The sequence below is a fragment of the Bactrocera dorsalis genome, chromosome 5 (assembly GCF_023373825.1).
Source record: "Bactrocera dorsalis isolate Fly_Bdor chromosome 5, ASM2337382v1, whole genome shotgun sequence".
In the NCBI taxonomy this organism is placed as follows: Eukaryota; Metazoa; Arthropoda; class Insecta; order Diptera; family Tephritidae; genus Bactrocera; species Bactrocera dorsalis.
Window position 1 is genome coordinate 2,570,371 of NC_064307.1, and position 20,730 is coordinate 2,591,100.

The window sequence follows — 20,730 nt, forward strand, 5'->3', positions numbered from 1 at the left end:
TTTGCTTTCTGTTTTTTCTTCGGTTTTGCTTTACGCTTTTGCTTTTTGTAAATAAAGTACTTAACGTGTGGCATTTTGGGCTGACTGACTGGCTGCGTGGCGGCTTGGTTGGCTGGTTGACAGCTCGAATGAGCGGCAGGCGGCAGGCAGCGGCAGTCGGATTGGTTGAATGGCTCATAGACATGCCTGTCAGCACTTGGCGCGCAAAACTTTTATGAGTTTCCTCACATGTGCCAGCAGAGAGAGGAAGGTGGAGGTAGGGCCAACTCGGAGCGCATAGTGTGGCCGTTGCGAAAGTACGTGTGTCTGTCTGTCCACCTGCAGCCGCTAGTATGAGCGCATATTCCAAATACTTTATCTAGCCCGCGTGTTGCATGTTGAAGTGTGCATATGTTTTAGCTGTTGCACACTTCAGTGACATACGCGCGCGCATATGTGCATGAATAAATATGAACAACATATACATATAAACAACAGCAACAACAACACGCTCTGGCGAATTCATAAGTTTCACTGCAAACGCACTCACACACACACAACCGCAGTCATGCGATTCGTCAAACTACGGCAATCGATTGCCAGCGAGCCAGACCTGCATTACAGTGCCTGCAACATGCACGTTGCTGTACCAGCACAACAACAACATAAAAACATCAGCACGCGGTTTGGAAGTCAGCAGAAAGCGCGCGGCGAGCGGCAAGCGGCAAATTGCCAACATTAAAGTTTGCTCGTACCTTTTGGTTATGATTGTTGTAGTTGTTGTTGCAGTTTATAACCGCTGCAAATTGCAGGTCGTACTTGTTTTTGGTGTTGTTGTTGCCCGTTAGTATACATATTTTGATGGCAGTTGCATGTAAATTAAAATGGCAATCCAACATTGCCGGTTCGCGTAACGGTAATAACAAACGCACGCTCACACACACATTCAATTTTTGACAAGCACACACACTCATAAATATGCATACATTGCCACAATGACACACACATGTCACGCTCTCGTGCATTTATGTAGAAATTTGTTTGTTTGCCTGCTGGTGTCTGCTTCTGTCTATGTATGTGTGTGTGTGTACGCGTGCGCGCTCTTTGGCATGTTAGTGACAAGTTAGAAAATGACATTAAACTTTCGTCGAAAGTAACTAAACTTTAATTTACGGAAATTTGTTGCAAACTTTCCATTGGTGTGCTTTGAAAATGTTTTGCATACAGAAAAGTTACTCATACGCCATGACTGTTTTCGGTTAGTTGCTAACAAATTTCTTTTAATGCTTGGCTGCATATTCTGGACAAATTACTTAGAGATAAAGCATAACTTTAACAGTTATGAACGTGTAAGCAGGGCATGTTGCATAGTGCTTCGGTGCTTTGGGAAATACATACAAATATATACATACAATATGTTGGTGGTTTACTTTGTCATAGTTATTAGTGCAATATATGGTAGTAATAGGTATACTCGTATTGAAGAAGTTTGATGCACATGTTCTTCGTTTCTAAGTTGAATACTGACAGCAGAAGACGAAGTGGTTATGAAATTAGTGCAATATGTTTGGCAACTTTGTGAAGACGCAACATTAGCATATTGAAAACGTATACTTTGCAGTGCAATTTAGTTACTTATCGTATATATAGTATTTTGAGTCAAGGAACATAGTCTTAAACTCAAAGGTCTGCCAGATGCCTGGTAGAATATATTACTCTTCAGTTTCTCAACAGTATTACACGATTTTACAAGAATAATGTTTTAATATCCGATCAAGTGGGACCCGGACTCTGTTGCATTTAATTTGCTTTAGTTTTTTTTCTAAATATTGGAACCAACTTTTTCCAACATTCCTTATGGTTCGACTCAACACATTTTGGTTTGTGGTTTGAGTATGAAGCAAGTGAGGGTATGAATGATTGATAGTAGATCTTAAAAATGATGTCGAGTAGAGGTCGCAAAACAGATGTCTGACAACGTAGTAGATGACCCTAAATTCATTAGACGTGACATTACTGGTGATGAAACGTAGGTATATGAATAAGACGTCGAAACTGTCCAACAATCTAGAGAACGGCGTTTCAAAACTAAGCTGAAACCGAAAGAGTGCAAAGTTCGCTGAAAGCACTTAACCCCATCCCAGCCGAAACATAAAATAAGTGTAAGGAAAATTTGACTAAGTTTTGGCATGATTATATTGACTCAAAAGAAGCTCTTTCTGAAGCCGATTTTAAAAAATTGTTTAAATGCCTGAGAATGTGCGTTTTTTTTTTGTCAGTCCGGGTCATATTTGATGAGATGTCATTTAAATTTTTTGGAGTTTCGGAGTGAGATTGCCCCCCGTTTAGAAGTTTAGTTCTTTACAAATAACAAACTAATCAAGTTACTTTAGCATGGATGTTAATTACAATTAAATTTTCTTTTTGAGGTTATTGAGATTTGTATTAAAATTAAGAAAAAAACTATAATTGACGGTATCAACTAAAAAGATTTGCTAAAACTTAAAGTTTAGAAAATTGTAAAAATGTTAAAGTTGAAATATTTCGGAACTTACGATATATCCAATGAAGCTATACATCAATCTACATTTAACCCGCTTTACTATCTCTTCAACAACATTTCTTCTAGAAAGCTATATCAATTCTGCTTTATGGCTTTTTTCCTATTTTGTGTTATTTCACCTTTTTAAATATAGTTTTTATGTTTCAAATACAGTTTTAAACACCTTTTTTCTATATATTTCATAACTGCAATTCAAATTATTTGTAAAGCCTCCATCCGAAAAAAGAGTTCCTACTAACATTTGCAATTTGTCTGTGACAGCCATAATTTCTCATCACTCCTCAATTTGCCAGAGTTAGCAAATCTAAACTGTCTGCTGCCCCTCACACTTTTACCGTTAACCACTGGCTGCTAGAATATCAGTTTGTCATAAATTTTTATCAACTGACTTAAGCAAATAAAAATCAAAGCGCAGCAACATTTACAAAGCCTCTCCTAACCCCCACACTCTCACCACACCCAGAGATTTACGTCACTTTTCTCACTCGTTGCGCTTTCCGCTGTCAATCAACGCTGTGCTTGCCATTGTTTAACTCCTGGCTTTGCCATTAAAAACGATTTATGGTTTATTATTGCTTCTGCTTTTTTGTTTTTGTGATTTTGTTGTAATTTCTTCTTTTAGCTCACCCTTTCGCCAATCATTTGTTATGATTTGTGTCAGTCTTCGTGTGTATTTATTTCTATTTAAGCACTTGTGTTTCGAACGGTTGAAAAAAGTTTGCCGTTTTTATGGCTCTTTGGGGTCACAACACATCGCGAGTGCTCCACTTGCCACACATACTCGTTCATCACTTGCAACACTTCGCTTCGCGCTCGTAAACTTTTTCCACGGCACTTTCAAAGCAATTCAAACTCGATTCACTGCGTTGCCTTTTCGAATTTTTTGTGTAATGTATTCCATTGTGTTTGTTTCACTGTAATATATGTATATATTTTCGATACTTAAAACTCCATCATTGCAATATACAAATTGCTCCCTTTTTATTTTGCGATTCTATTCCCCACGCGTTAGCGCTGAGTGATATTTATTTTATAACTATGAGCTAAAGCTGTGTAAATTTATATTGTGTTTAAGTGGCAATTCACTCGCGTTTCTTTTGTGATTTCAGCATGACTACATAACGGTAAATATAGGGCAAACACATGAAAGTACTTGAAGCGGTTTGAAAATAAAAAATGGGGTGTGTAGCAACATCAGAATGTATAAATATAAATATTCCGTTAATCGATTGAGCGATTTATGAAGTAATCAGTGGCGTTAGAAAAAAATATTACAAAATATATATTGCACACATACACTTGTATAGTTTCGCAATTCATCATTGTTACCATAGAAACGTTCCTGGTCATTATTGTTGTTTTAGTCACACCGGTGGTTAAGCGCTCATTATTGCTCTCACTTAACGCAATTTTTTCCAAAAACGTAATAAATATAGGTATTCGTAGCTTTTCTGAATTAAGCGTTTGCTCCCACCATCTTCAATTTAACCATTCGGTGCCCAACATGCTATAAGTGGGTGCTGCTAAAGATCTGACAACCTTAGTCTTTAAGTCAATGGTGGATTAGTTTAAAATTGTTTAATTTTCAGGATAGTTTGCCACTATAAAACGTTATCTCATTATTATTCTATTATTCTAAAGACACGTAGAAAAGCCAATTTCTTTGTGCATCCTTTTCAATATATATGTATACTTTTTAAAGCGTTAAGAACAATAATTTTTTTCACTCAAATAAGCCGAAATTTGTACATAAAAAAGTGTTTCAATGGGGGTGTTCTTCTTAGTTCCTTTAATATGAAGAAAGACTCAATTGAAATTTTTCATTTTTTAGTAGAAGAGACGTTGAAAGACGATTTCGATTATCAGTAATGTTGCTTGAACGCTTCAAAAAGAGAACATTGCAGTATCGGATCGTATTTGGATCCTTTATCCTATTTGAAAAAACCGTATATGAAACCTTAACTGACTGACTGCTAATCAATAATAAAGCCGAATATCCATGACGCCAAGGTAACGCTCTGTTTTTAATAGAATCAATAGGGCATACTTTACGATATGGGCGTACACTATGAACTTCTGAAACCATGAGTCACTAAATTGAAGCGATCGATTGCCAAAATGCCACGACTATGCCGTTTCAAGAACGGTTGGAAACTGTTTGAAAAAATTGATTATGAAATTTACAGGATACTAAAAACAGTCGCGGAAATCTAGTATAGAGCTCAGGGTACAAAGAATAAGTTTCATTTGACTTAAAACAACCTGCGCAGTAGCACCATACTCCACTACGGAAGAGTTCTCAAAGTAAGAAAGATATAGATATCGCTAACGAATGTCGGGACTTTGAAAGACCTTACTCGAAAACCATAACACGAAAAGGTTTAGACAGGTTATCACCTTTCCGAGCGACTAACTCTGTCTATATGTAACAGTGTACTAAACTTTTTAAATTAAGGTATCCTAATCCAATTTCTCCGCCTGGAGAGGATATCACCCACAATTTTTCGTAGACCTGATTTTAATTCTGTGAACGTAGAGGACGAGAAATTGAATTCGCCACTCTCCTAAGGCCCAGTAATTGCAAAAAGAGAAAGCAAAGTGATCGGAAGTTCCCGCGCTTTTGTTAGACAAGGTAATTTGATTTTGATTTTTGTTCATCCAACAAAAATCCATAACTCTCTTTAACTTTCTCCTACAATCTAATGGATTTTAAGTTAAAATATCATTTTCCAGAATCAAATATTTTTGTAAGCAAAGCCTTAAACATTAATAATAATCAATTATAAGCATTAATATTTTTTAATATTTTTTTTTAATTTTTTTCGTTATCACTTAAATGCTAAACACCCCTTGGCGTCTATGAAAGAATTAGCAAACGCATTTTCACCTCAAACCTTTTATATATTCATATTAAATACCTGAGGCTCACATATTCATTTGATGTCAACTGCCTGCCCAACTCTCTCACCACAACTGCACTGCCCTAATAAATGAGCGCGCACCTGAGTCATTGCGTTGGGTAAAATGCTTGCTTGCAACATATAAAAATGGGTGACGCGCATAAAATGGCGCTAAATACAAATATTGATATGATCGACGCTTATTTGTGTACAGCAAAAACTGGCGAACATACCCGTGTATGTGCGTGTGTGTAGACAAATGGCACACTTGCTGTCGGCTCATATCGTGCTTAGAGGCGAAGGCGCAACTTCATCGCCGGCAGAACTGCTGCGTTGCCGAGTTGCCGCGTTCGTTATGTGGTTTATTAATAATTCATTAGGCGCTGATGTGAAGCCTTCAAAATCACCGATGCAAGCGACGATGTCAATGTCGGTAGGTCGACGGGTCGATGGTTGGCTATGCAAAAGTGTGTTAAAAAGTGGCATGGATATGTATGCACTATTTTATTGCTATCGTTGTTGTTGTAGTTGTAGGTAGATTCATGCGCTGGTGTGGTGAGCAAATGAACCACAGTTACAAGGGGCGTGAAACAAGCCAAACAAGCTTTCAACTTGGTCAACGGATCATAGGATGGATGGAGTGATGCATAGCTGACGAGTGTCGACTACCTTCGTATGCATACCCACACATACAAATACATTTTCGTACATAGTGAGTGTGCACGCCAACATGCCAGCGCCTGTATGTGTGTATATGCGTGCATATAAATGAGTTGCCAAGAGCGTGTGTGGATTTATGGCAACTCATTTTGAATCATGACGCTTGGCTGTTATGTGCTACACTGCCATCATCCCACCTCACCCCCCTACACACAGCAGGCGGCACTCTAAGTGCTCCGCTTGGCTGTTGGTGTGCCCATATATGCAGATTCCAGCACATCTGCCGTACGTGTAGCTGTATGTGTGTAATGTGTGCGGATGATGAAATTTTTTATTGCTGGAAAAAATGTATGACTTTCTTTGGCGTTCGTGCACGCTGCTCGTGGCTCGCCGTGCCCCTCTGCAATTTGAGCATAAATTTATTTGTGTTATATCCTGGCCGAGGCGGCGTGTTTGGGATGATTTGATTTAAGCAAGTGGAAAATTGAATTTGAAAATTAGGTTACAGCGCAATTTACGCACACCGGTGCGGGAGCAGGGGTGCAGGCGCGATTGTGGCTATTCTGGCGCTGAAGTGTAGGGTCAAGTGTGTGTGTTTTTGTTCATTATGACTGAGTGTGTGTGTGTGCGTGAAGTTAAGTGAGCACAATAACACATTTCATAAGCAGCGATTTGCCTCAGTGTTAGGCTGATTAGTATGTGTGAGTGACAGCTGTGTTGCTTTTATGTGGCCATCAATTTGTGGAAGCCCACTTTTATTTGTTTTGAGCCTGAGCGGCAAATTAAAATATCATTATGCATAAAAATATGAACGCTGCAAATAATAATTAAAGCTCTCTTTTTAATTACGTAATAATATTGGTAATAACAAATTTACGATTTTCCACTTCCAGGGTCATCCGGGCGTACATGGCGGTAATGGCCAAAAAGGCGAACCAGGCCAACCCGGTGTGCCGGGCATGGCTGGAGCGCCCGGTGCGCCTGGTCTCAAAGGTGATCGTGGTCTGCCCGGTGAATTGGGTCCCATCGGACCACCCGGTCCACCTGGTGAAGTTATTTATGCAGACAATTCGTTGAATGGTACATCGAGCAGCGCGGCGGGCGGACAATGTCAGTGTCCAGCGGGTCCACCTGGACCGCCGGGTGCACGCGGTCCGCAGGGCTATGAGGGGCCACCCGGTTTGAACGGCGAGCCTGGTCCAGCTGGGTCGAACGGTTTGACCGGCCTGCCTGGCTCCAAAGGTGAGAAGGGCGAAAAAGGTGTGCGGGGCCTGAGCGGCCCGAAAGGCGATCGCGGACCCGAAGGACCGCCAGGGCAGGCCTTTTTCGCTGGCGGTTACGAAGGCATGGCTATGAACGGCACCAAGGGGGAGAAGGGAGAGAAGGGTATGCGCGGACGACGCGGCAAACCGGGCCAAGCTGGACCGATCGGACCGCCGGGCAAACCTGGTCCAATGGGCGATATTGGACATTCGGTGAGTTAAAATTGAAAATATATAAGCGTAATTATTTTCCCCATCATTTAGGTTTTGAGAACGGTACTCCAATAAACAGCTTTCGATTGAGCGCAAAGCTTTCGCATCAAAGTGGCACTACTTACTTTCTTTAGCTACCCTAGAAACCTCATCAATAAACATTAAGTTGTGAATTAAACGCAAACCAAACGCAAAAATGTTGCTCATCCGCCCTGTAGCACGTGGTGAATTTGCATTCCAGCAACCAATAGGGTGCATAATATTACTTCGCTTTTCATATTTAACCAGCGTGCTTTGAATATCCACAAAGCGCAGGTTGTTCTCGGTTTCTCTGCCACATTAAATCCAGGCAGTCGCAATTTTGAAAGCGAGAAGACGGCGGATGCCAGAACAATTGCAACCACACTTTTATACGCCAAAGCACTTTTATGCGATTCGGTGGCACAGTTATACACTACTCCAGTTCCAATTTCCTTTTGCAGCTGATGCATTTATTTCCCTTCACATTTCGCTTTCGCTTTGCGACGCCGTTTCGTTTTGACCTTACGCTGCGCATATCTTGCACGAACTCTGCCAGTGTAAATCCACAGCCGTTTGTTCTGCTTTTGAGTGCTTTTGCAACTTTGTTGGAAGTTTCTTGCCAGCATTTGCATTTATTTGAGTCCAAATGGAACATTTTGCGGCAATTTGTATCGGAACTTGTAAACGGTTTATTCACTTTGTTGACACGTTCAAATTGTTGGCGATAACTTCGGCGAGGTAAATGGGTCGCAAACACTCACCGGAATGCATATTAAAATAATTTACTTTGTATGATTTAATTCTTGATTATTTTGAGGAATTTAATTTTCAACTAAATTTGTGTTTCTTGATTGCAGGGTCGACCTGGACTACCCGGCCCCAAAGGTGATTCAGGTACCAAAGGACAGAAGGGTGAAACTGGCGGACGAGAAGGAGTAAGTATCTAAACCCCATATCCCTCTCTCATAAAACTGAGATTCTTCAAACATATATGGGCATTTGATATTTGTGTATGCAAATCAAAAACTGCGTTTTGTTTAATTCGCACTTTGAAATAATCCCTTAAGAGCCACATTAGACTTTCAGAAAAAAAACGTTTGCAGAAAACTTCTTATATCTGATTCTATTAAGCGTAGTGAAGCTCTTAAAAGCTTAACTTTTCCATACTATAATACTTTTTCGAGCATACAAAGAAGCATACCTGCCAACAACAGCAACAAAATCAGCATTTTCCAAGCCAATGCAATCATCAACTACTTTGTGACTTAATTTATGCAATTAGGGTTAGCACTTAGAGCTGAAAAGTATGCATACAATAAAAGCAAAAACAAAGGAAAACCCTCACCATCCATTTGTGTGAGCGAAACTTTAGCCGTAAACAAAATTTTGCAATATAAACAACCGCACTGCAGGAGAAGGGAGCTACAAAGCTTCAAAAACGCCGAAGAGCCAACAAGCGAGCGCCAACAGCCACACAAACATAAACAAAAAAACAAAAAACCAAAAACCAAAAGTGTGCGAGGGAAACAAACTTAATAAATGACTTTAGCGCTAATGTTGACCCCAATGAATGCAGCCAAACCCATTCCGCTTACATACTTACCTACACTGCTTGCCTAAAATGCTGCGGATATCAGTCCGTCCCACTTTGAGCAAACCAACGAGCCCGCGAGTCGACGATACATATTTTAGCGGCAACTAAAACGTTGCAGGCGGGCCGCTGACAGCAGCGGTGGCTCTTCGGTGCATGGGTTTGGTGACATCAGCGCATATTTCGGACAGTTACAGGTTCGCTCCCTACTTTAGCGGTGCTATGCAGCTTTCTGCAACAATATATAAGTGTGGCGAATATGTTTGATAAAAGAAAGAAACACAAATAGATAGCAGTGAAAATTAATCGACGAAATTCGGCCCATTTCTACAGGCTCTTGCGCGCATCATACAAGCTAATTTCAACGCTAGCACAAGGGGTGTCGCTTCAAAGCACAACGGTGCAGAATTCATTGACCGACAAAAGCGTTGAGCGGCACTTAAGCCCAAATGAAAATAAAGAAATTGGCACTTTCAAATAGAATTCCTCCCAGCACAATACTATAAATTATGTACTATAATATCATAAGCCCCACAGGCAGACAGACAAAATTAGGTGAATGGGCATTCGTATGGAAACAAATACGTCTGCAGTCGGTATGAGGCAAATTATTTGCGGTGTGGTGTGTAATAATACTTAAACAGACATAGATTAGTAATAATAAAATATTTCTGAATTTACGTTCACTCATTTGATCATTGAAGTGCTAAAAATAATATTCCTTTTTATGGTTTGAAGCACTTAAAGAATGAAATTTAATATAAATTTACGGCAAATTCTTTAAAGAAAATTAAGAAAAATCGAATAACAGGATAAAAGTTCTTATTTTTAAAGGCAAAAAGCCGTATCTGAAGGAAATATATAACCAATCTAGTGAGTTTGTTTAAAGCTTTTTTTAAGAAAAATTATAAAATTTTAATGCAACCTAACACCATATCAGGAAACCATTTTAATTGCACTCTTTCAAATGGTGGCCGCAACGTGTATCTGGCGAATGAGACGTGTGGTATTGATGACTTGAATCGAAGCGAGACTTTCCTCATAGATTTAAGATTTCACATATCTCTACAGGAAAAAGTCTAACGGTGGGATATCATACGATCTTGGTGGCCAACCTATAGATCCAAAACGTGAAATTATCTGCTCAACGAAGTGTTCTCCCAATAAGTCCAACGGTTGTTGCGATATGTGGGAAGTGGCGCCATCTTGTTGAAACCAAATGTCGCCGAGATCAGGAACTTCAATTTAAGGCATCAAATAGTTGGTTATCATGACTTACACGAGATCTGTCAAAGAAGGCTACTGAAAAATGTACCTCTACTTGGGTCACCTCAGGGCGGGGTTCTTTCTCCTCTTTTATGGATCCTGGTCGTTAACGACCTTCTTAAGAAACTAGAGGATCTGGGCTGCCGAGTTATTGCCTATAAAGACGATGTTGCACTTATGGTCAAAAGAAAATTCCTGAGTACCGTATACGAGCTGACGCAGGGATATCTCGGCGTTGTAACTAAATGGGCGGTCGGAAGTGGACTCGGCATAAACCCGAATAAAACAGAAATGGTTTTATTCAGCAGAAGATATAAGCATTATGTATTTGCCTACAACCGGCAGATACAGTGAAGTATATAGGGCTCATCCTGGTTAGGAAGCTTTCATGGAAGCCGAATATCGAGGAGGGAGCCAAAAAGGCATCGATTGCCCTATACTGCTGTAGAGGAGCTATCGGCAAAAGGTGGGGCCTCTCACCGAAGGTGGTCCTCTGGCTCTATGACACCATGTCGAGGAGTGTCTGGCGGCACTGTCCCTGGTGGCGACAGTATTTTCTATAAGACTTGTATGGGTGCCTGACCACAGCGGAATAGCGGGTAATTGCAAAGCTGATGAGCTAGCAAGGAAAGGCACCCTAGAGTCACTATCGGTTTGAATGGGAACGGGTCGGTGCTCCGGTGTCCTCTTGTGTCCTACTACTGGATAATTGGGCCACGCGGATGCTTGGTCAACGTTGGGCCAGCATTGGTACTTGCGCGATCGCAAGAGCATTCTGGCCAAGAATAGATCGCAGAAGATCCAACGATCTCTTCGCCCTCAGTAAAGCTAGCCTCTCCTTAGTGGTGGGGCTTTTGACGGGCCATTGCCCTATTGGCACACATGCTGTAAGACTTGGAATCTTATCGGATGCCGCGTGCAGAAGCTGCTTAGAAGGAGATGCGGAAGAAACTAGCCAGCACTTCCTTCTTGACTGTCCCGCATTCGGGAGGTTAAGACTTAGACATTTGGGGGCACATACCTTCAGACATCCTACCGAACTGGTGGGTGTAGATATTAAATGCCTTTGCAAATTTGTATTGGCTACCAAGCGCTTTGCTGATCTGTAAGTCTGAACACGGGAGTTCTTTTCTATGGCATCACAAAGGACTACGTACAGTCCACGTGCGATCTTTGATCAGCCATCTAACCTAACCTAAGCTGGGTCACCCGTTACCAACATTCCTTGAGAAAGTCGTTGATGCATCCCCCTTCATATTACTGCTCGATTAGGTCGGGTACGGCTAAGGTATGAAACATTCATCATCAAATCTCTTCTGACAACTTTTCGTCTTAGAACATTTCGGACAATGAGATTTTAGGTTAAGTCTTCCTGTATACCAGTCGTTTTAAACTTCTAAATCTACCTAAAAGTACCCTCACTAGTTGTAGGGGAATGCTTGGCCTAATATTCTTAGTGAGAATTCTGACTGGAACAGTTTGCAGTTACTTTTACCTTAACTGAAATGAATTAGATATACCGAATAGCTCATCAAGACAGTTCGAACCCTTATTCCTAGAATAGTCTAAATTTTGAGCTAAATGAACTTTTCTGCTGCGTATGTCTTAATTTTAGTTCAGTTTTCAAAATTAAAAATTATTTCTCTGAAAAAAAAATTTATTATATCGTAATTTCAAATATTAGTTGTGGTTTTAGTGGTTTTAGATCTCGAGGCTTAAACAACCCGCTAGCCTATCATGACTCCGCTGATTTCGTTCGTTTCTCTTATTTCTTAAGGTTATTGTTATTAAAATATCAGGAAAGATTTCTTGTGAACAGATCAACTTTGTTATGCCAACAACTCTTGGATGTGGATCCTTAGTACAAAATAAAATTTTTTTTGGCAGATAATTTAAAATCCAATGGTTCATCGAAGATATTTTGAAATTGGTTTGGCGGAAACTGGACTGTGCGGGATAGAGCATCTAATTGATAATATCTCATTTTCCTCCAGCCAACGCATGAATATTTTTGGACAGTGGCAGACTAAACCTCGTAGATCAAGTGCTTTAAAAACCAGCTCCCGGTGCAATCATAGACGGAAGGATATCGCAGCCTTATAAATGTTTATGAACTTAGTTAACTATCCTCTCAAGAGGACCAAAGTTGAGGCTTTTTGACACTTCATACCTTAAATCTTCTAGAACTTTTAATAACCAAATTTAGTTTGACTTATTATTATCACATAACATTATTATATATTAATATTAGCGCGAGTACTGAAGCACCGTTAAAAATTAACCCGTGCAGTCGAGAACCAGTCAATGCTTGCAAGCCCAAATACAGGGCGATTTCGGACACAACATGCAAAGCAGACAAATTCGGCACCACTTCTACACCTGCTTTTGCTGCCTCACTTACCGCGTTCACTGTTTTATACCGCCAGATTTGCGCTTTTAGCTTTACCGACCCATTTTGCGCTATCTACCTCCACGCTCATCTTTCACACAGCAGTGAGCGGCAAGCAAATGCATAATATTAATTAGAGCAACTGAAGTAGTTTTCCACTTTGCAACTCAAGCGCAGCCCTTCAATGCGACCAAGCCACGACTGCACCTTTCGCGTTTTGCCACTCACCACTCGCCGTGCGCCAAATGCAAACTTCTCCCCTCCACAACCGTTCCATAGAAGACGCTCGTAACGCGTGGCGCTGCTCTGTGTCACTTTTGTGCATTTAGATATCTGAGTCAGCGACAAAATTGCTTCATCGCGCGCTTTTGTTCGGCAGCGCCGACACCGAGCGCCGCATCTATAAAGGCGGGAACGTTGTAATAAACTTGTTGTTCTTGTGTTTGTTATTGTTGCATTTGCTTTAGCATAAAGTCGTTCCCGGTGTCGAAGCAATGGAAATGCAATTTCATGTATTAAACTATTCAACTCGTTTTAAGTCTTATGCTCCTTTCCCCTGCTGCAACTTCTAGCTCCTTAGTCTCCAGCGTTTGATGTCCCAGCTATTTTGACTTTTGCCGCTGCTTTTGGTTTTACCTTTAGCTACGCTTTTGTTTTTATTTTTACTTTTACCTTTCCTTTTGTTTTTGTTGTCGCCTTTGTTGATCTGCACAAAACGGTGCATTTTAGAGATAGCATTCGCCAGGTATTCCAACTTCAGCTTAGTCACTTTTGTCTTATGTGTATTTAACAGCAGGTTGCCAAGTTTATTATTCATCAACTTAATGTTTGTATAAACTTGATTTAAGTGCTTGAAAGCAGGTCAGCAACCAAACTAAATGGCGCGCTGCTTTAATTGCATGTTGGTATGTATGAGTGCACTTGTACGTGCATACTTGTCAATAAGCAACTTTCCACATTCTACTTAAAAGGACTATAAAAGAGGGATGCGCGCTGTTGGTATACGATCATTCTATCTAGATTTTCACTACCTATTATAGAGTTGTTTATACTTTGCCGTGTCTCTTAATGGTGGTATTAGGAAATAATTTTGAAGCTGGAATAGATGAAATCGTACTATAAAAGTTTAATTATGATTTTCTTCAAGCCATCTCACCAGCAAAAACGACAATTTAAATTTCAATAAATGAAAGAGATCTTTAGGTGTTATCAAGTATGTTTTTTTAATTTTATGTCCTTGCGAAAAAGGTCGGGAAATACTTCTGTATTCTGTCTGTACTGTTTACCAAGTGTTAAAAGGTCTTCTGGAATTAAAAACAAAAATCTAAGTAAAAATTATTGAATTGAATATCATTAAAAATAAAAAACCCCCCTCTAGTGCATAAAGAAATATAAAAACATTTTTAGCTAGATTTTGATAAGTCATTTAATAAAGCAGCTTTGTACTACAGTACCTTAGCAAATTCTTTGTATATTGTATATTGTAGCGATACCTTGGACATTATATGTGCCAAATTTTGCGAAGATTCCCTGTGAAATAAAAAAATGTTATATGTAGCTATATAAAACAGTGTTTCGATACCGGTGGTTCCGATGAATAAGATAATTCATAGGAATTAAATTTTAGATCCGTATCTCAAAAACGTTCTTTCAAATGAAAGAAAACTTTCATTAACAACTTGATCACATTTGACCCGGACTGATCAAAAAACTGAATCTTCACACATTTTAATTTATTTCCCATATATTAGTTATAAGCGGTGGCTGTAGGTGTTGGTTCTCCGAGCGAACTTCGGTTTTTCGACTGGCTCATTTTTGGAGCGCCCTTTGCTAGACTATATAATATAATTATATAACAACTGGTTTGACATCATATGCAGGCTGTCACATATCGAATGATAGGCTTGATGAATGTACTACTGTACGTAATTTTTACAAATTTTATCAAATGTAATGAAACCCGATAAATTTGAATAATGTGGGCTAGCCTTGATATTAAATCATGTTTGTTATGTTTTGGTGCTGTAAATATTTCAAATCTGCTTTGAGGTGTTTTGCGAAATATTTCTAGTTTCTCGAGAATGCACCTTGAGACAAAAAGCGAGGAGGAGAACCGGCGTCCTCACTCAAAAGAGAGTAAACTTTTTTCCCTATTAGCAAAATATTTCTTGACTCAATTCAAAATAATTTTTGTTTTTGTTGTTTTTTTTTGGCTTTTTGTTGCTTTTGGCTTCTACTCAAGCACTTATACTTTCTCTCAAAGCTTTTATAACATTTAAGTGCAAATGCAAATATATTTTAATAAATATTTAATAACTCAACTATATTTTCCACTATAACTAGCTTTTTGCATAACTTCTCAATTGAGTGGCTAATGATTTTTATAAAGATTTATCTAGCTTCAATGCTCTAAACAAATAAATATAGGTAAAAGTAATGTGGGAAAATATTTGAACAATAAAAGTTGCGTTTAAAACGCAATAAATCTTTAAAATAAATACTAACAGCATTAAGAATGCATAAAGTAGATGAGCTTGCTAACTAAAATAGAATATAACGAAAACAAAAGCAACTATTAAATATTAAAATAATATTAGGTTGACTTACTTGGCCATTTATTTCAATTACCCAACACTTAGTTGGCGAAATTCACAATTACTTAGCCACTTGCAAGTGTTAGTGTGTGTGTGTGAGAGAGGAAGTGCAACACACAACACACATTAATTGCAATAAGCGCACACACACGCGCTATTTATTTGTGCAAACACTGAGAATTGCGCAACGCGCAAATGCACTTAAATCAAACTACAATTTCCCCGCAGGCCGCAAATGCCCACAAGCCAAAGGACGAGCACGACTCGTACATATGCATTTATGGCCCATGGACGCGCTTAATAGCTCAGCGCCAAGCAGAAAAAACGACAATAACACAATAAAAACAACAACAAAACAAAGCAAGTGCAATACTCGGACAACAATAAAGCAAAATTCAACAAAAAAAAAGCAAGAAAGCGTCGCTGGATGCTGCTCTGGCAGCTACAAGCGCTCGGCCAGCCAGCGATGCCGAGCGGCGGCAGTAAAACGCACAACTTCATCAAAGAATAATAACCGCAACGAATCGCTTGGCAATTCACAGGCAATTCGCAGCAAAGTTTCAAATTACTCAACAGCGGCAGCAAAGCGCCGTTACAGTTGCCACAGCATACATTGTAAGCGGCGATGGGAAGGGAGGCAGAGCGCCAAGCCTCTAACTAGTTGTCGCTCTCATTCTATTGTTCGGTTATTTACTTAAAGCTGCCCGAGCGCTCGCACAAATTGCAACATTGTGAATAGGATGTGTTTATGTTCGCAGTGATGGCAATGATGATGGAATTCTTGGTGATAATAGCCAGTGTTGTACACGTCCTGCAGACTGCGCATACAACGGCACACTTTAGGCCACAGTAGTGGCAATAACTTGGCCCATTATTATTGTCAATTAGTTTGTAACAAACAATGTACATTTTATATGCAGGGCTTTGTGGCGGCCCATAACTGTGCTTGTATGTGTGTATGCGAGAAACCTTACACAGATGCTGCTCACTTGAAAGCTTAGGCGGCTGTTTGTAAGTATAGATCTGTGCTTTCTCTATATGTATGTGTGTATGAGTGCGCACATAACAGACTGCCGCCAAAACAGCGTCCAATAGCAAATGCAAGCGGAAGCAGGCTCTCCTCATGATGTATATGTGTGTGTGTGTATAGGCGAAAACAGCAAACAAACAATGTAGCAATAAACCTAGTGCAAACGACAGCAACATTGCGTCACTCCATAAAACAATCTTCATAAAAGTGCCATCATTATGCACAGACACTCACACAGATACAGTTTGGTGGCCAGCTGAGCAGTTATGCTGTAAGCAAACACTCACACATATATAGATACATTTAAGTACGCAGTCGCAGGTCTAGACACTCGGATTTAGATAAGGTTAGAGCAGCAGACAAGCGTGCTTAACATAGCGAATTCAGTAGAGACCTCATTTATCTGCCATAAAACTTGACATTATAGTCGTGCCTGCAACTAAGTGTGCGCAATTTATTGCTTAATACGCACAATTAGTGTATAAAAGTGCATAAAATGTACAAAGAGATAGCTGAAATATAACAGCAAAGTAACCATACTTCATAATAATAGTTTTTCTCGCCAACTACAAATATTTTTTCATAAAAAATATCATTGTAAACTAATAATCAACGCTTTAAATTTTCACCCCTCCCTCCACACAGCCCAAAGGCGACAAAGGCGATCGCGGTCAGGATGGACGAGACGGCCTGCCTGGACCACCTGGCCTGCCAGCAGCGGCCGGCGAGGGTGTGCAATACATACCGATGCCTGGCCCACCAGGACCGCCAGGCGCGCCCGGTCAACCCGGCATGCCCGGTTTATCAATAACCGGTGCGAAAGGTGAGCCCGGCATGGATTCGCGCAGTTTCTACGGTGATGCGTCTTACTATGGACGACCGGGTATGTTATGATTTTCGCGTTTTCCATTTTATTTATTTTCTTTTTTTTGGTAATTAAGAAATCTTTTTGAAAAGTATGTGTGAGTTGAAAAATAGTAAAATCAAAACAAAGTAAAGTAAAGCAGTAGTTTAATCAGCAAGTTATGAAAAATTCGCTGTAAATATTAATTTCCTAATATATATTTACCAATATACCTTTTTGATCAGGCTTACTTTGATTCAATTAAAGTTTTTGAACATACTGCGTTTAATCCAATGCCATATTTGTTACTTATTGTTATTGTACCTAACCATGTATATACTTAACAACTTACTTCTACCTTTAATCCCATAAATTTGCAAAACTAATGCCTTTTGCAAATAACTAACGCTTGGCATAACCAAAACCTCAACGCCTTATAGCCAGTGGACGCTCCTCTCTCGATGAAATCAAAGCTATGCGTGAACTACAAGACTTGAGAGATCGTCCAGACAGCACATCTGGTAAAATATTATTTTATTTATGTTGTAATTTGTTCCCGAAATGCACATTTTTGCACAATTTTTTGCATACTTTTGTTTTTCATTTTTTGTCTAAGAATATTTCAAATATTTTGAAATTTTATCTTTCTATTTGAACCATAAATCAATAAATTAATTACAAGAATATATATATATAGAAAATTTTGTGCAAAAATAATTTTTGCAACCGCAGTTATTCCGATTTTTTGCCGAAAATAATCTGTATTTGTTCTCATATTACGAGTTTTTAACAAACCTTTAATAAATAGTAAAATCACACATTAATATTGCCATCCACAACTCAAACTTTTGAAAAGTAATGCATGTGTATTGAATTGATGCAACCAATTATAATTACAACAATAAATACACATATCATGAAATTTAATTCATGCTTTCAACGCTTAAGTGCAATTTAATTTATACCTCATTTAAATTATTTCAATTCATATAAGAATTATATATATATATATGAAAAATTGTACATATGTACAAAGTAGATATTCTTAATAATTATATGCCATGTTCGAAAATATCGATATGCATTAGAATACAGAGACTGTATTTTCCCTATATTAAAATTTACTCTTACCAGTGCATCGTGTGTCATAAGAACGATAACTTCTAAAGAGGTGGTGGAAATTCATACAGTTTAAACAAACAATGTATTAAAAAACTTTCGATAATTATTTTCGAACTTTCTTCTTAATTTAATATTTGCTTTGAATAAATATAATTCACTACCGGTCTTTAAGCCGAATTTTCCAAAATCTAAAACTAAAAAAACTTGTCAGGTCAACTATATAGCAAAGTAAAAAATAATATCCTTACCAGAATCGGTTTCACCCGAATAGAAAATATCGAGGAATCTGTTTTAGAATGCAAATCTTTAATTTTCGGTTTTTGATTCAACCTGATGTGAATAAGCTTTTCAGTCACACCAACTTTTACCATATTCTTATGAACAAGTCACCAAAATTCGAATACTCTTATTTCTAAATTTGCTGAAACGATTCACCACAAACCCCCGAACATAAGCTCGGTACTCATATGCGGGAATCTCCATACTGGTTTTTTCAGAACTGATTTGCGCCGCCAAATAGCTCACCACAATTGATGTTTGCACTTTTGACTAACAATACAAAAACATTGCGCACATAAAAGTATGCAAGATATTGTACCGTAATCAATTTCATTACAATTACTCGAATACATTCGATTATCGCACACTGTATTTAAAAGATTACGATATGTCATTTATATATTCCCACACAATATTCCAATAAATTGGCTTGGCATTAAGCCTGATCGAGTCGAATATTTAATTGTAGACAATATTAAAATTTAATTGGTTTTCAAAAACCCCGATTGAACTCTGCGAAACACATTTAATTCAATTATGGCACATTAAAGCAAACACCGAAATTTGCATAAAGGCCATTGTGCAAGTCGCCATAATATATGCAGAATCGGTTGTTGTACAAATATAAATATGAATGCACAAGTAACTTATGCTAATATGTGTATAACGGTAAATATGAAAAATATTCTCACACAATAACTACAGCTTTGCGGAATAAAATGCAGTTGTTAAGTGAAAATTCCCCAGCAATTATTTGTGCATTGAACTCTGAATACTATTTTCAATGCGAGTACGACGACACACGACACAGTTTCAGCAGCATGCGCTTGTATGCAACAAACAAACAAACAACAATAAAAAATGCGCACTTTTTTCTGCACGGAGAAGAGTAAAGAGTGAAAGCGGAAGTGAAATGTTTATAGGAAGAGGAAAAAATATTTTCTCCGAGTCTTTTTTCTGCAGCTTGCGCAAGGAAATGCACAAAGTTTATTGATGATTGTTCGCTTTGATTAAATTTCGCCTTTCTTATTGCCCAACAACATTAGCAACATCATTATCAGCATCATCAACCATAATAATGCGGTGGTTGTTGCAACGTCATCAGCATTGTATACACTCAGTCATCGTGAAGTCATTACATTAATGAGTAAATTACATTTGCCGCATTCGCTTTCGCAGCGGAATTCCTTTGCAGGCTCCCACTCTCGCCGCCACCAATCTCTGTCATGCCTTCGGCGTCGGTTTTTATGTCTCTTCTCTCTTGTTTTCTTCCGCATGCTGCGTTCTTTCCACTTTTTGCTTAAAATATTAATGTTATTGTTGTTGCATATCCGCGCTGCTGCACGCTTACAATCACCGCAACTACAACAACGAAGAGCCACAGCCGATTGGCTGTAAAATAACTGTTGGTTTATACTTTTGCCTTCCGTTTCTTCATTTGGAATCAAAAGTTATGCACAAATAAAATGCGTTGGCAACAACAAAAAGTTGTATACTCTTAAAATTACAACAATTTTTTAGAACAGAAAGGAAAATTTTATTAATGATAATGTATGAGTATTTGTTTATTAAATTTTAAATATAAACGTTTGTAGACTAAAATATTATCTAAATTTAGGTGCTTCACTTTTTGATTTTTTCAACGCTTGTTTTACATTAAATATGGACATTTGAAACCATATTTAATGTAAAAAAACTCTCACCCATCACAGCTCCATGGCTCAACTTTAAGGCCTGCTAATCTTATTTTAGTTTTTCGTGCAGAAATTAACACGGGACATTATTTAAATTATCGATTATTAAAGCCAAGACCTTGAGCTTTATGAAGCTTTAAAGAAGATTATGACTATCTCTACAAGAAAAATGGTTCCCGTTATGTAAAAATACTACACTTTGAAATTTAGACCAATTTGTTTTTGAAGTCCCCCAATATGTATGTATATGAGTGTTTTTTTTAATTCTCAAGTTGATTTTTTATTGCAAAGGCCCCCTGAGGGGTCAGTTTTTGCACTACCAG

General features: G+C 38.6%; 1 protein-coding gene across 22 annotated transcripts in view; it reads left to right on the forward strand.

Moving 5' to 3' along the window:
• The window catches only part of LOC105232701 (collagen alpha-3(IX) chain), a 382,089-nt gene that overhangs the window by 302,913 nt on the left and 58,446 nt on the right, over positions 1–20,730 (forward strand). For 15 of the 22 annotated variants that reach the window (XM_049457510.1, XM_049457513.1, XM_049457505.1 and 12 more), the window contains 4 exons: positions 6,996–7,577; positions 8,456–8,533; positions 17,114–17,351; positions 17,753–17,833. In XM_049457510.1, coding sequence (XP_049313467.1) covers positions 6,996–7,577; positions 8,456–8,533; positions 17,114–17,351; positions 17,753–17,833 — 979 coding nt within the window. The remainder of the gene's footprint in view (positions 1–6,995; positions 7,578–8,455; positions 8,534–17,113; positions 17,352–17,752; positions 17,834–20,730) is intronic. The other 7 variants (XM_049457517.1, XM_049457519.1, XM_049457520.1 and 4 more) reach the window with 2 other exon arrangements.